The sequence below is a fragment of the Tiliqua scincoides genome, chromosome 9, assembly GCF_035046505.1.
Source record: "Tiliqua scincoides isolate rTilSci1 chromosome 9, rTilSci1.hap2, whole genome shotgun sequence".
In the NCBI taxonomy this organism is placed as follows: Eukaryota; Metazoa; Chordata; class Lepidosauria; order Squamata; family Scincidae; genus Tiliqua; species Tiliqua scincoides.
In genome coordinates, this window is record NC_089829.1 from 24,082,496 (window position 1) to 24,099,224 (window position 16,729).

Sequence of the window (16,729 nt, forward strand, 5' to 3'; positions counted from 1 at the left end):
TGGGTCAGCCGTCAAGTCATCTGTGGTCAGCACTGCTGACACTGACTGACAGCTGCTCTCTGGGGGCCCAGTCCTACTGCTGCTGCTGCTGCTGGGGATGGAAGCTGGGATTTTCTGCATGCAACACAGGGGGGCTCTGCTACCCCCAGAACTTCTCTTTGAACAACATCTGATGAACTTCCTGCTCTGGATCTTTCCAAGACTGGCTTCAAGACAGCCTCCTCCTTTCATGCTTTCCCCACCACATTGGCCAAGAGCACAAGGAGGCTGTGACAGACACATCTTGGCAACCAAGGTGTGGCTTCCTTTCCGGACAGCGTCCTTGCCAGCCCCACTCTGGGAAACGGGGCCAGGCAGTGCAGCGGCTCTGAGAACCTCCGTTGTTTTCCCTGTAACAAAGAGGTCAGTGTCTCCAATCTGCAGCAGCCCCGATAACCATCAGAAACTGTATCTGACCAACATCCGCTTGGGATGTTTTATCTGGGGCAGCCCAGACCCCTTGCCAAAGAGGGGAAGGGAGAACTGTTGTGCCAGCTAATCATTAACCTCCAGGACGATTCAGCCTCCCTGAGGGAAGGGGAACCAGAGGCTGTCCCTTGCAAAAAGAGAAGCAGCTGTGGCCACATGTGGTTCGCTCAGGCGGGTAAGGGGGGCATCTTTTTACAGCAGCACATTGGCCTGGACAGATGTCACTATAGTGGGTCACTGTTGTTGCATGTTCTGCTGCTGCTGCCCAACCGTGCTCAGCAAGCATAGGGACCTCAGATAAACCCTGCTGGATTAGACAAAAGACCCATCTAGGCCAGCCTCCTGCAGGCAGTGCGAGAGGACATGGCTCAGGGGGCACAGCAGCTGGCAGCATCCCCAGGCAAGGTAGGGAAAAAGCAGCAGGCCTCAGGTGCAGTTGCTAAGACCAGGGAGTGAGAATGACTTGGAGGCCTTTGCAGGGATGCGGACAGGACTGGCTGAAAACTCCCCAGCAGCCAAGACAGCGTGTCAAGGACTGCTTCCCCTGACAGGGGATGTGTCAGCCTCTGCTCTTCTCAGTCCCTGGACTGAAGGGGGATGGAACCGAAGACGAATTATGGAGGAGAGGTGCGGGCTAGAGTGTCTTGCCCACCAGCCTCCTTTCCATCGCACTTCCTCCTGCATCTCAATCCCCTCTCCTCTCTCCTCTCCAAGGAGTGGTGGGAGAAGGAGCAGCAGTGAAGATGAGTGGGAGGACCATGGGTGATCCCTTCTCAATCTGTTGCCTGGGGTGACTTCCTCAGTCGGTCACACAGACAGGCTGGCACTGTGCTGCCCATTGCCCTGGTCCCAGGTTCAGGCGCTGCTGCAGGCCTGAATCCTGACAACCACTAGGCACCCAGTCGCCTTTTTCTATGGTGGTCACGGGCTGAACACTTCCTCATGCCCTGGACCTTGAAGGAAAAGAGACAGGCTCTCTGCACCCACTTGCAACCCAGCCTTTCTTCTTTCCCCCATCGGCCCAAGGGAAGACTATGGGGCCACGACAATCTTTTCTTTGGATACTGGGCTAAAGACAGGGAGGGGAGGCCAGTGCGAAATAAAGAAAAGGAGAGAGAGAGAGAGAGAGAGAGAGAGAGAGAGAGAGAGAGAGAGAGGCAGGGCTGGAAATCATCAACATGCCTTGATAAGAGAAGCTGCTGAAAAGGGAGCAAAAATATTTAGACAATAAATGAAGTATCAGAAAAAAGCAGCGGCATATCTTTAAGAAATCAATCATCCTGTACCGGTTGTCTGGACACACGGCGCCACGGGAGAGATAGCCGCCAAACTGGCAAGATAAGGGTTAATCAAGGATTTAATTCAGCCACAGATAAACGGGGAGGCTCAGAGACAGAGAGAGAAGGGAGTGGAGAGGCCAAGACTTTCTGTCCCCATATTTCTTGCAAGCCCTATCAAGGGCTGGAAGAGTTCCCGACAGGCCCACCTCCCTGTCTTTTCCGTCTTTGGATGGTGGTAGAGGTGGCGGTGGGGAGCCAGGGGCACAGGGCACATCACAGTAAGGGCCAGAAGATCCACCCCCTAAAGCAGCAGCAGGGGTGGGGCAGGGCCAGAGTGCAAGAGGAAGCCAGTCCCCTTCTCACCCTCTGGCTGTCCAGCCCCATCCTGTGGGGGGGGGGGGCAAAGAGGGGCAAAGAAGGGGGTGAGCTCCATTTCTGCTTGTCCCCGGCCTCACGTGGGAGCTAAGAGGCTCTCATTCCTCCTTCTTTTTGAATTCCAGAGCAGTCAAAGCTCTCTGCCTCTGGTTTTAAACTGTGTCAAATTCACTGCAGTTTTCAGCAAAACGGAAACTACTGATGCTTTATTCTTATTTTTTTTTTCAAACTCCTTCAAAGCAATGTTTAGCTTGGAGTCAGGCAAGAAATTTGTGAACAAAAAGAGAGATCCCTGGCCCTCAAAAATCCCATTTCAATTCAACATTCTCTGGGTGGTGGATCTCCTTGGGCTCTTCTGTTTGGAACCGGCCAGCTCAAGGGGAGCAGGAAGCAAGATGGAAAGAGAAGGGAGATGGAGAATCCAGGGAGTTAAAAATGGGGTTCAGCAGCCACATCCTTTCACGCTTTTTCAGTGGCGATACAGAAGACGGCTCAGAGGGGCCAACAGGTTATAGCCAATAGGAGATAAGAAAGCATAGTACAAGTTTATCTTTTTGCGCTTTTTTCATAAAACAGATCAAAGGAGTCACCTAGTACAGCACCCTTTTTTCTACAGGGGCTGCCCTGATGCCCCAATGGGATGCCCAGAATAAGGGCTTGCAGGTAGCACTGCAACCCACACAGCAGGTGACCTCTGGACCAGGAGATTTCCACACAGCCACCATGGCTTAGAGTCACTGAGAGATGAAGGCTGTTAACCTAGCCACACTCAGGTGGGAGTCAGTCCCACTGAACTGGAGTTCAAGGTCATGGTCACCACACAGAGGATGGCACTGTCATTCTCCTCCTCCTTCACAAACCTCCTTTTAACCCCATCTAAACCAGTAGCCATCACTGCACCTAGTGGCAGAGAACCCCAAGGCACCAAGTCAAACACTTTCTTTTGTGTGCACAGAATCTCCTGCCAGCTGGTTTCACTGAAGGATAGCCCAAGATGCGAATATTCTGAGAGAGGGAGACCAACTCCCTCCCCCCTTTGCTCAGGCCATGCACATGTCATATAAAGCTCTGCCATTTTCCCCCTTCATCTTCTTGTGTCTGCCCTAAACAGCTGCAAAGACTGTTGCCTTCCCTGCTAGCGACTGTGCTCAAATCCCTGATCTCATGGCTGGCCCCTTTCTGCACTTGAGGTGGGGCAACCAGACCTGTATGCCGAATGAGGATACACTATGGATGTCGATAAAGGCTTTGGCCCCATGCCTCAGTAGCCCCCATTCACTGCTGGAACTCAGTTTAAGCAATCACATCTGCTGCTCTTGTTTCCCCACCTCCATCCCCTCCCTCTGTTGTCTCCCTTGAGTCCATGTCTAGACTGTAAGCCCCTCGGGGCAGAGATCTGCCTTTTCACTTTATGTAACATGCTGTGAACTCTGACAACGATAATATAAACAAATAAAGGCATTACATGGATGGCAATTTTATTTTTGGTCTCTTTTCTCATAATTGCCAGTGTGGAATTTGAGTCTCTCCTCCACATGGAGCTGCTGTTTTCATTGCACAACACGAGGGTCTCTTTCTTGGTCAGTCATCACCATTTTAGCCCTAGCGGGGCATATCAGTGGAATCAGAAAAATTAGAAACAAGTTCTGCTTCAAGATGCATCACTTTATGTTGCATTGGAACCAGTTTGCCATTTTCTCGGCCATGGAGGTCTGGAAACCAAGTCTTGGGCGGAGCAGTGAAAAGAGATATGGGTGTTGAGATTGAAGAAGAGGAGATGAAGGCAGGTGATAGCTGCCTTAAAGGATCTGAAGGGCTGCCCCACAGAAGGAAGGAGAGTACTTGTTCTAATGTGGCTCTGGAGGGCAGGGTTAGAAACAATGGGCTAAAATTGTGTGTGTTGGCAACCTTCAGTCTCGAAAGACTATGGTATCGTGCTCTGAATGGTGGTTCTGGAACAGCGTCTAGTGTGGCTGAAAAGGCCGATTCGGGAGTGACAATCCCTTCCACAACGGGAGCAAGTGCAGTCTGTCCCTGGTCTGTCTTCCTGGCTATGGGCCTTCCTTCTTTGCCTCTTAGCCTCAGACTGTTGGCCAAGTGTCTCTTCAAGCTGGGAAAGGCCATGCTGCACAGCCTGCCTCCAAGCGGGCCGCTCAGAAGCATATTAGACTAGACACAAGGAAAAATTTCCTCTTTGTAAAAGCTGACTGGAAGTGGAACAGTCTGCCTGGTATGGTGGTAGGCTCTCCCTCATTGGAAGTTTTCAAGCAGAGGCTACGACAGCCACCTGCTGGGGACGCTGTAGTTGCTTGCACTGAGCAAGGGGTTGGACTACATGAACTTCAAAGTCATTTCCAACACCAGTGCTATAGGATGCACTTCTCCAGACTGGAGAGATCGTTCTTGGAGTGCATCCCAGTCTCCTTGGGGTTTTGCCATCCTGAATCTAGCCTCATTTGCAAAACTGGCTGCCTCGCTGCTCACCCGTCAATGGCGAAAAAGTTAAACATTGCCCAAACGCAGTACAGAGAAATGGGCAGCTGTGAGCCAGAAATTAAGCCCAGCAGGTAAGACGTTCCCAGCTGGGATTTCAAAAATGTATCACAGGCCTAGGTGGAAGCAAGCTTTTAAAAACCCGGTGCTGATGGGATATAGCCCTGCCATGAGACGCACTAATGAGATTAGTTGCACAGGGGAAGCTGTGTCAAGCTGATGGCCACTTTGTGTGGTGCTCACTGACACTCAGCAGTTCTTTTTTTTATATTTTTGGCTAAAACCAGGCTCTAAGCAAGCAGAGAAAGAAGAAAGGGTTTGGAAGACCTGCTTTTAGACTTTGTTAGATTCATCACCATCACATAGGTTGGCAAATGTGCCTTAAAATGTACATGGATTAAAAAAGTAGCAGGCAGCATTAGGGAACATAAGAAGAGCCCTGCTGGATCAGAGGCCCATCTAGTCCAGCTTCTTGTATTGCACAGATCTGGTAGGTCACTACCAGATGCCTCAGGGAGCACAAAAGACAACAAGAGACCTGCATCCTGGTGCATCTTGCACCTGGCATTCTAAGGGAACCTACTTCTAAAACCTGCATATACGCATCATGGCCTTTAACCTGTGATGGACTTTTCTTCCAGAAATTTGTCCAATCCTCTTTTAAAGGCATCTAGACCAGACGTCATCACCACATTCTGTGGCAAGGAGTTCCACAGACTAATCACACGCTGGGTAAAGACATATTTCCTTTTGTCTGTTCTAACTTTCCCAACACTCAGTGTATGTCCCCTGGTTCTGGTGTTGTGTGAGAGGGAAAAGAACACCTCTCTATTCACACTATTCATCCCCTGCATAATTTTGTGCATCTCAGTCACCCCTCAGGCGCCTTTTTTCTAGACTCAAACGCTGTAGCTTTTCCTCATAAGGGAGGTGCCCCAGCCTAATCATTTTGGTTGCTCTCTTCTGCACCTTCTCCAGTTGCACTATGTCCTTTTTGAGATGTGGTGACCAGAACTGGATGCAATGCTTCAGATGTGGCCTTACCATTGATTTGTACAAATGCATTATAATATTGGCTGTTTTACTCTCAATCCCGTTTTTTAATGTACCCGAGGGACTATCTCAGAAGGCGCGATGAGAAAGTCTTGAATACAAGACAGCCACAAGAATTGCAATCTGGCATAACTGAAGGCAGCAAGACAGTGTAACACAGTGGCTAGTGTTGAGTGGGGAGACTCTGGTTTGAACTACCACTTAGCCCTGAAGCTCACAGGATGGTCTGGGGCTGATCATCACATCTTTCAGGCTAACCTACATCATGGGACTGTTGAGAAAGTACAGGGGAGAACAACGTATACTGCCCTGTGCCCTTGGAGGAAAGAAGGGTATAAATATGATCAATTACACGAACATTTTTCAATGTGGTATTGCAACCATTTCTGTGGTGACAGGTGCTCTTCCCTTCCCCGCACTCACTGCCCGTTTCCCTCGTCGGCTTCTTACCAGCTCACTGTGCCCTGGAGAAGCAGCCTCGCTGTGGATGTTGCCCTGGTACGGGCCCCACGAGCACCCCTTGGGCACGCTCTGCCTTGCACAGACCTTGCTCTGGCCCTCAGATGTCGTCACCTCCAGCTCACCTGGCAGAGAGAGAGGAAGAGAGAAAGAAAAGAATGGATTGGGAAGGTGCAATAATGCAAGGGGCTCACACAGAAGTATTCTCAGGTCACCTGGTCATCAGGCCAAGGCCATTGGATGTGCATTGGATGAAATGGGTGCATTGGATGAAATGGGCTCTGGTCAGTAAGAACTTGTGCTGAATAACGTTTGTGAGGCTTTAAGGGGCTACAAAGATCATTGCTATTCTGCAGCTTTGTCTTCAGAAAGAAAAGTTACCTCTCAAGGGCAGGGGCATACCAAGATTATTTGGCACCCCTCCCATAAAAAAATTATTTTCAGTAATACTCATGATATGACATTAATAACAACAGCCAGAGAAGAAGCGTAGACATTTTTTAAACTGAACTATGTGTGTGTATTTATTTTATTTTATTTTAAAATTTATTTTATCCTGCCCTTCTTCCTGAAGGGGCCCAAAGTATACTAACTAAACACTGACTATGCTAACTATAATATACATACTAACTAAAGTGTATAGTGCAGTGTTTCTCAAACTGTGGGCCAGGACCCACTAGGTGGGTCATGAGCCAATTTCAGGTGAGTCCCCATTCATTTCAATATTTTATTTTTAATATGTTAGACTTGATGCTACCATGGTAAGGAACTGCATTTGGGGAGATGTTACAAATCTGTACTTTTAACAAGCTACTATGTATATTCTTTTACTAATGATAGTAAATGGGACTTACTCCTGGTAATTGTGGGTAGGACTGTAGCCTAGAATTGTTAAAAATTATCCTGCTTGATGATGTCACTTCTGGTGGGTCCTGACAGATTCTCATTCTAAAAAGTGGGTCCCGGTGCTAAATGTGTGAGAACCACTGGTATAGGGTATTATGTATCATACACACTAATTTTGTAAGTTTGCATATTTATATTTTTATATATAATTTTGTAAATTTGTGCACTTAATCATAACAACAATCAAAAATAAGTTTAAAAGAATTAAGTTTTCTTATTGAAAAAGAAGTTTAAACATCTTGGGGCAGCCTCTTGGACAACCCCCTGAAGTCTGGCACCTGGGGCTGACGGCCCCCCTGGCCACCCCCTTTGTATGCCACTGCTCAAGGGTGCTCCTGGATGTTGAGTGTTTGATTTTTCAAAACCAGGAAGGTGGCCTGACTATACAAGTTCTCACAATGCCAAGGAATCCTTCTGCCATCATCCATGTTCTTGGGAACTCCAGCAATGGAAGGGGCCAGGGCTCGGTGGCAGGTCACCTGCTCTGCCTGCAGGAAGTTCCCAGTTCAGTCCTTGATATCTCCAGGTAGGGCTGAGGAAAATCCCTCTCTGTCTGAAACTTTGGAGAGCTGCTGTCAGCTAGAGCCCAACCCATTTGTCTGATTCAACCTAAGGCAGTTAGACAAGTTCAAACTCAGCAGTGCTATTTCTGGACACTGACCCATCTCCCCTGAGCTCTCCTCTAGCTCACATATCCCATTCACATTCTCTGATTTTAGCTGCATATAGAACAACCCACTAACACTGCCGGGTCGGACGTTCCAATGAACATGTTCCTCTTCCCCTGGTGCTGATTTCTTCAGCAAAACACATGGACCTCCCTCTAGTCTAATCTGCCACATTCTAACCCTGGCCAGGGCAGCCAATCTCATTTTACACAGATTTCCAGGTCAGTCTGGCAGTCTCTTCACCTCCTGATGAAACCCCCCTCCCTTTTGACAACACATATATGCAATCTCAGAAATGATGACGTCATGTACATGTTTCCATAGGAGAGAAAATGCCAATCCACACCACTGAATCTAACTATGGTCACTGCCAAGTAAGTGCGAGGACATGGGATGATGAGGCCTGAAGAGTAAGGTGAGATCAGGATAATCTCCAGGAAGGAAGCCTTCCAAGTACCCAAAGAAGCTACAGCACCTACACATGAAACACTCCAAAGGCACCCGCAAAGCCAGATGTATTGTCCTGTGTAACCCAAAAGAAGTTGGTCTAATCAATGATGTTGCTGAATTTATAGATACGATATATCTACAGCAACAATGAGCTCAGAAACATCTCCAAGCCATCTTTTGAAGGAAACTCCACAAATGTTGTTTTCCCCAGGTAGGGCAGGACATCACCTCAGCCCCTCTTTGGCCCTCTCTGGTTCCCGTGCATGAAGCTGCCATAAGGTGGGGTGGAGATCAAAGCCTGTCGGCACCCCTCCACTCAATAGGGAGGCTCTATTTGGCTTCATTAGGACCCTCATTGAGGCAGCTTCAAGCTGTAATGGCCTTGATGCGTTGATAAGCCCCTCAGTTTAATGGGTCCGATAACATGCAAATCGGCCAGAAAGATGGCCCTAAAGCGTTTTAACTGCACCTTCATCTTTCCGCAGGCAGATAAGGTGGCAGCTAAATAATGCACTGCTGGGTGCTAAATGGAGACTCCTGGCACCCCTCTTTGTGCATCTGAAAGCAGAGAAAAGGGCAGGGGCTGTATGCCCCCACCAACCCCCTGCAAAGCCCTTACAGTGAGGTGCTGCTGGGGAGAGACGGAGGCGCAGGAGGGAGGCTGGCCGCTGTCCAGTCCTGCTTCTTGCGTGGGAAACGGTGGCCTTGGGATCAGATTGCTCGCTTCAGCAAGACACTTCAAACGTGGGCAGGGAGGCCACGGCTCCAGAACAGCGGTGCTTATCGGAGCGGAGGCTGAGGGGGGACGGGACGACACACACGCCATGGCCAGAGCGTTGCTGTACTCCGGGCAGCTCAAGCAACCCTACTTGTTCTCCAGGCAGCCTCACCAGCAGGAATTTCATGACAATGCTGGGGGTGGATCCAGTAAGCTGAGCCCTGCTGGGTCGTTGGATCCAGTGCTGGCTGTAGGCCAGCTGGATCTGTTGCTCCCAAATGGGCCCTGCTCCTAAGGGACCCCCGCGCTAGGATAATTACTCAAGTTTTGTATGCAATTTGATATTAAAAAATGCTTAGTTCCATTTGGTCCATTAATGCTCCTGCACTTTTTCAGTGCATGTTTTGAGTGCTTTCCATTCTACCATAGAGATACAAAGTCTATAATAAATTTTGTTGATATCTCTAAGATTCTACAGATCTTGCTTGTGAACCTGGGACCTCACAAAAAAATATTTCCAGTTGGGCCCAGCAGCTCCTAAGGCTGGCCCTGGTTAGGTCCAATATTGGGTATGCAGCAGCCCCAAGCCCACTTTGCAGTCTGGAAGCAGGGTGGGAAGGAAGCTGTTCTCCCCATTCTTTGTTCTCACTAATTAGCACCCTCACCCACAATCCCCAACTGCTGAGATCTTTCTAGCACGGGACGAGCTGGGCCACCGCTTGGTGGAAGGGTAACTGCTGGGCACACACAAGGCTCTGGGTTCAACCCCAGCATCTCCAGGAAAGAGCCCTCCTGAAACCCAGTCGGTCAGTGCAGACAAAACTGCACTTGTTAAATTAACCACATGCTTTACTCGGTATAAGGCAGCTTTCTAGGTTCACAGCAGGTGACTAAGGGTCCATTGAGTGCTTCACAGAATTCTTTTCTATGCAGTTGGCAACATTATCCTTGGACCTGGTGCACAGGCCACCGAAGGAGGTGGGAGAAGCTCACTGGCATCACTAGGGGGGTGCGGGCCGCACCAGGTGACGCGCCGGGGGAGTGACGTGCCCTGGGGGGAGGATGCGCCAACATCACGGCATTAGGAGCTAGCCCATCATGCCATACACTGTTGGATGTGGAATGTCCAGTGGAGTGCAATGCAAAAAACAGAATTGAAATAGCTCCTTTCCTTCAAATGTTATGGCCAAAAAACCAGAAAGAAAAAAATGCATGGAGCCCTATGGAAAGTGAAAGTGAGCCGTATCGCGCGTTTACTTGGGTGTAGGCATACTTGCCATAGTCTGTCAGAAAGGGTAGGCTGAGAGGAATCAAATGACACCAGAACGGTCCCGATCCAATGAATGCAGCCCCCCAAAAACACAAAAGGGAAAAGGAGGTCCCTGCCTCCCTCCCAGCTGCGTCTATTGAACCGGAAACGAAGCCACGTGGCCGCGTTTACTCACGAGTAGGCGAACTTGCCATAGTCCGTCGGAAAGGGCAGACTGAGAGGACTCCAAGGACATCAGAATGGTCCTGATCCAATAACTGCAGCCCCAAAAAACACAAAAGGGAGAAGGAGGTCCCTGCCTCCCTCCCAGCTGCAGTCTATTGAGCCCTATGGAAAGCGAAGCAGCCTCACAGTCACGTTTACTCGTGAGTAGGCAGTCATGCCTTGGCTGCTGGTCAGGCCAGGCAAAGGGGAATGTGAGGACACCAGAATGGTCCTGATCCGATGGAACTGGAGTGCAACAAATGTTCCAGAAGGACAAAAAAGAGGCTTGAACTGGTAAGAAGAAAGTTTTCTATTTTGCACTTGTAAAGCCAGATGGGTCTTTGTCTTGATATGCTTGAAACAGAAGAACTTTAAACTGGATACTGGGAAGGGCCGAAAATCTCACTGATTCTTTGGGGGGGGGGTGTTATTGCAGGCAGGCAGGCTACAGAGTAAGCTCCATTGACCACTATGGGACTTACCTCTGAGTAGACATGCATAGGATTGGGCTCACAGGCTGCAATCCTACCCACACTTTCCTGAGAGTAAGCCCCATTGACCACTATGGGATTTACTTCAGAGTAGATTCATTTGATGGAACAGGATTGGCTCCCCCTTATTTAATTATATCTTTTATTTTAATTTAATTATTTATAATTATTTATTTTAATTTGCTTGATGATGTCACTTCTGGCCATGACATCACTTCCAATTGGTCCTGGACAGACTGTTATTCTAAAAAGTGGGCCCCAGTGCTAAAAGTTTGAGAACTGCTGCAATAAGGTGTTAGTAAGTTGACACGGGGTTGTGTGTATGGGGGGGACTCTACAAGTTTTCAAAATCACTTAAAATCAGAGTTTGGAGAAATAATACCGTCATGTTATATAACAATCCATGCGTAATTTCATACAGAATGCAATGAAACAAACCACATTGAAATACCTGTGTTCTAACAAAAGGTACAGCCAAAAAACCACTGGGGGCAGGGTGATGGTACATCACCACACCCACCACCTGGGGCATTGCCCCGCCCACTGCAGAGGGTGACGCGCAGGCCTCCTGCACCGGGTGATGCGAATCCTAGTGACGCCACTGGAGAAGCTGCAGGTGGAAGGCTGGACTCTACCATTTTGGACTGCATGTGGAGGTCTTTGAATAGTCCCCCATGTCAGAGATCATTGCAAATTTAAAAGCAGACCAAAACCACCCTGGCACATCAGGAAGAAATTTTCTGTCCCAGCCTACTCCCTGCTGTGCTAGTTTTTTATATGCGGGGGGGGGGGGAGCCATGGGGAGCCTTACAATGGGATTCTCTGTGTGAGATTTACCATTTGAAAGGATAGGATAGATGTATCTTATAAGACCCTATTTGAAATGGGGGGGGGCATGGGAAGAGCACAGACAATCGGTGGTGGGTGGGCTAGGAACGGACAGCTGGAGGGGGAAAAGGGAGAGGATGCTCAGTTGTGCCCCCTTCATCCAGCAGCCAAGGCAGGTGCTCCTCGAGAACCCTGTTGCTAAGCAGAGTTTGCAGCTCACAGGAGCTCCGATGTCCTTTGGGTGGGCTCTGGCTTTTATGTGGCTAGCTCTTGAAGGTGAGAAGGGGCAGCGGGTGACAAGCAGCTCCCAGCACCACTAATCCCTCACCCAGCAATTGGTGTGAAGGGCTCCGAAGGACAGGCATAGCTCGGGAAGAGAGAGCAGCACAAGGCCTGGCTGGCAGCCTGTGCCTTCTCCGAATGTCCCTATGCCTTCTCTTTAATCTGCTTTCAGGGGAAATTGGAGCAAAATCCAATGAAGAAAAAAGAGGGGGGAGTAGAGAGGGTCCCTTGGGCTTTGGGACGGATGCAAGGCAGGCTACGAAAATGAGCTCAGGCAGCAACCAAAAAGCCCAGTCGAGATTAATGCACGTTTCAAACTGGTGAGCAGTATGACGATACCAGTGGAGTGCCTTATGAAAGGTGGAAGATTTCCCCAGGGTGAAAGAAAACATCTCCAGCCTGCCTGGAAGCAAGCCTGAGAGACCACAGCTGTAATTCCACCATGTGCAGTGCCTCTTTTCAGTAGAAGAAAAAGACACTCTGCGCATGCTTTGCCACTTGGGGCGTTCAAGAAACATGCTTTGGAATTCATTACAAGTCTCAGTGAGTCTGGCCTCAGCTGAGTCCTGCATGTGAAATACTCCCTCTCAAAGAGAGAGAGAAACTAAAATCCCCACATGCCCAGCTCTGAACCATCAGGGCACCAACTTCGAGCCTATTCTGGCAGCAGCCATCGCAGCTGTGTTGAGCTACAATGCTTCTGATGAGCCTCTCTGACTTCATCAGACTCCCAGTCCAGCCAGTTCAGTGCCACCTACCCTGACTGGCAGTGGCTGAAGCTCAAGATGCTTTCTTCAACCCAAGCGCTGGCAGGCAGCAGCTCTCCCGGGTTAAACTTGAAAGCAAGCACCCCACCAGTGAGGGACAGCCCTTCCCCAAAAGAAGGGGAGGGAAGCTGACTTCTCCTGACACAACCCACATCTTCTCCATGGCCAATGGAGCTGGTACTAAGGGTGGAGGGTGTGGAATTCCCCATTTTGGCTCTTTACTGCCTTCACAAAGCTTTAGGAGACCCAGAGGGAAGCTGCCAACCAAGTGTGAAGCCAGGTCTGATAGGCTTGGCAAACAAACTTTTGTTGTGCCCAACTGCCACCCTTCTTCCTTCTCCTCCTCCTCTTCCTGCTTCTTTGCTGGTTAATCAGCTGCGTTTGGGCCAGGAGACCACGTCTCAAAGATAAGAGCCTTTGCCTGACACTTTCCATGTCAGAGCCCTCCATCTTCTGTGTATCAATCCCCACCAGAGAAAACACACAGCCTCTGATAAAGAAGGCAACCGTTCCAGACACAGGGGGACAAAAATAGGGCAAGCTGAGCCAAGCCGCTTCCTTCCCTTCGTCCCTACCGGATTTTTTTTTTGCAAAGGGTAGGGAAGGAGGGAGGGAGGGAGGGAGAGAGAGAGAGAGAGAGAGAGAACATAAATGGCTCCTCTGAATCAGAAGCCAACTGGACGCTCAAGCAGAGGAGCTCCGGGGAAGAGGGTGGGTCCCGAGCAGAGCAGGAACCTGGGGCATCACTCAAGCCACTAGTCTCTCCAAGAGAGGCTCCTCCTTGCTGGCTGACAACCACCTTCCTGAGCAATAGCCTGCCAACCTACACCCACAGGATGGCAATGCAGGAGCCACCTGCAGGCCAAGTGAGGCTCTGCCTCTTTCTTGGCAAGGCAGCCTGTGGCCAGCAGAGCTCCTGCCCAGTGCCACAGTTCTTGGGGGTGCTTCTCCTTGGGGGGGGGGCCAGAGGAGCTGCATGGCACATTTGCAAAACCCAAGCCTGCTCAGGTTGTGTGTGTGTGTGTGTGTGTGTGTGTGTGTGTGTGTGTGTGAGAGAGAGAGAGAGAGAGAGAGAGAGAGAGAGAGAGTTCAAAGGGGAGTCGAAGTTGCCCCCATTTTTCAGGAGGTCAGGTGGGTTGGCTTTTGTGGTGGCCCAAGCTCTCCTCTGTCACCACCCTGTCCTCCTCCCCCAATCATGAGGACATAAAAGGCTCCCTGCTGGGAACATTGAGCCCAGTATCCTGCTTCTGAGAATGACTGTCCAGGTGCTTCAGGGAAGTCCACAAACAAACAAAGCCTGGAGCCAGTGGCCCTCCTCATCCAGTGGTACTCTGCCACTAAGCCTGGAGGTTTTATAAAGCCGTAATTGCAACCCCTCCTCCATAAATGGGTCTCATCTTGTTTTAGAGCTATCTATAAAACCATAACAGACTTGGCAACCTTCAAAGAGGCACTGGAAACATGCTCTTCTCCCCAAAAGCTCAGGGCAGAGTGTAAGAGGTCATGCCATTTGTGCCCTCACTATAACCGTGTGAAATGGATTACACTGATCCAGAGCACCTGATCACTCAGTAAAGTCCAAGTGCTGCACTCTCAGCTACTGCACCCTGCTGTGCTGAACATCAAGGGAGGACCTTGGAACACCAGATCCAGCCCGTGGGCCAGGGTTTGGAGGCCAATGGACTAGATCACAGGGATCTTCCCATCTCTTTAAATACTCTTCCTTCACCTGATCCTGGAACTCTCTTCCAGAGTACCACCTATCTCACACTTTGTTAAATGACTCCACCTTCTCTCTCTTGCTGGCCCAGATGCCTGGAACTCTGTTTCCCGAACATCTACAAGACCCTCCTCTTGCAGGCTCAGTAGAGCACAGAACTGCCATTTCTTTTACAATGTAAACCACCATGTACAATGAAGCCACTACAGAAATAATAAAACGGTCACCTGGGCTGGCCCAAGACCTCCTGACACCTGAGGCAGCACACCCAATGCTGCCGCCCCCCTTACTCAATGATGTGCTGGCCTCTTCTCCTCCCACTCTGCAACTTTCTCACTTTTCATTCTCCTTCTCTCCACATTTTTTTCTTCCCTTCTGCCTTTCTCTTTCAGTGGAGGCAAATTAGTGAACAGAGACGGACACCTCCCATCAACCTGCTGTCCCAGTGGATCAGTTGGCCTCATGGAAGGTCCAGCCCTGACAATAACGCATGCTCAGAATCACAGACTCCACCTTCAGAGAGGCACCTTGGAACCATCTTTGTACATGACCTTTGCCAAGTATGCACAGCCTGAGCTCACCCACATCTGTTTCAAAGGTGGGCAGAAGTTCAAGAACGGTGAGCATGAGTGCTGCTGTGAGTGCTGCTGTGGAATTTAGTGCACTGAAATGAGCACATCTGATCCCACCCATATAGTGTCTGTCTGTCGGTCTGTCTGTCTGTGTGTCTGAGAGGGAGAGTATGTCTGCACACACGGACTCTGGCAATGAGTCCATGGGAGAATTGAAGATGCCCCACTCTGCAAGTCAGTCAACAATGCACCCTGCAATCCACAGCTCTTTGGGCCACATTCAAAAAGAACGAAAATTTCCCCAGAAGTGTATATTAATAAGAGGCAGGCCCAGCTCAGCTCAGCTAATGGCCAGACCAATCTTGCCGATTATCACAAGGAACAAAGTCCATTTTTCTCTCGCTCGCTTGGTGTGCACACGCGCCTCTCGCTGCCCCTAATCTCGGGATCGGTGGTGCTGGCGCTCGGTTTCACCACCCTGCAGGTTAATACAATTCCTCCCTTATCTTATCTCCCCATCAGTTTCCTGGCAAAGCAGGCATCCGATTGGCTCCTGCAAGCCAGCTGGCCTGGAAGTTATCAGAATAATTCTTATCTCCGGGATCATTAACCAAATTGGGCTGGTATCGGCCTGCGTGCTTGTGATAATAAAGTTACAAAAGGAATGGAGAAAAAAGGAGAAAAAGGGAAGGGATGCCCGCCTGAGATGGCTTCCGCTCCCTGGGGTTCCTCTCAGGCACGGCGGAAGGATTTCCGTCATCCTGGGGCCGGGGAGCTATTCAAGCAGCCATTCTGGGCTCAGACCACTCATTCCTTGCCATTCTGTCAAATGATCAGTTTGAGGAGATACCAGTGAGAAGTTCAAGCTCCGTCCAGCCAGGATCCATGCCCACCAGCCCTCAGCCCTAGACCCAAACTCTCTGTTCGTGGAACTTACAATCTCGGGCTACTATGGCAAACCCCCATGCACAGATCAGCCATAGCATATGCATCTACTTCACCTAATCAAACCCCCACCACAAACATCCTGTGGCCATGAGTGACAGCGGTCAACATGCCTGTTTGTGTTCAGTCCTTCGCTTTGTGAGTCTTCAACCATCAACCACCATATCAAGCTGTCCAGTGCTATTACATAGTCATAACAGCTTTTCCTTTAGATCCCCTACTGGCTCATCCCAACTGCCCCCTCCCAGCCTTTTTGGTGTTGTGCAAAGTGCAGCGCAGCTTCTTGAACATCACTGAAGTACACTGCAACTCACGATGATGTAAGTGCTGCTTTTTTTTTAAACCCTCAGCAGATGGAGCTCTTGGTTTAAAGACAGAGAGCTCCACCTAAAAAAAAAAAAAAGACTGGCATGGCCAGTCCCAAACAAAATGAGAGGGAAAATGAGGAAGTGCATGAAGGCAGGTGGTTGCTGAGTGGTCAGCCAGGCCCTGTCGTGGATGCAGAGGATAAGGGAGCAAGCAGGCCAACCAGAACAGTAGAGAGAATAACACGTAAAGGGGACTCTGGAAGAATCAACTCAAGGCAGAAATAAAACATCCACAGTGTACATCCAGGACAGCCTCAAGTTTTCTAGTGAGACCAATGAATCCCTATTTCACTTCTTCCCCCTGGGCAGGCTCTGCCTCTCCTGGGTTATTATTATCCTCTTTGCACTGTTCACTATATTACAAATTCATTGTGTCCACCTTCACAGTAGTCCTATCTTGGGGCAGTCCTTG

The 16,729-nt window shown here is 49.6% G+C and overlaps 1 protein-coding gene across 1 annotated transcript in view; it reads right to left on the minus strand.

Moving 5' to 3' along the window:
- ZFPM1 (zinc finger protein, FOG family member 1) overlaps positions 1-16,729 on the minus strand; it is a 105,192-nt gene that overhangs the window by 13,605 nt on the left and 74,858 nt on the right. The window contains exon 4 of the mRNA XM_066637713.1: positions 6,120-6,253. Coding sequence (XP_066493810.1) covers positions 6,120-6,253 — 134 coding nt within the window. The remainder of the gene's footprint in view (positions 1-6,119; positions 6,254-16,729) is intronic.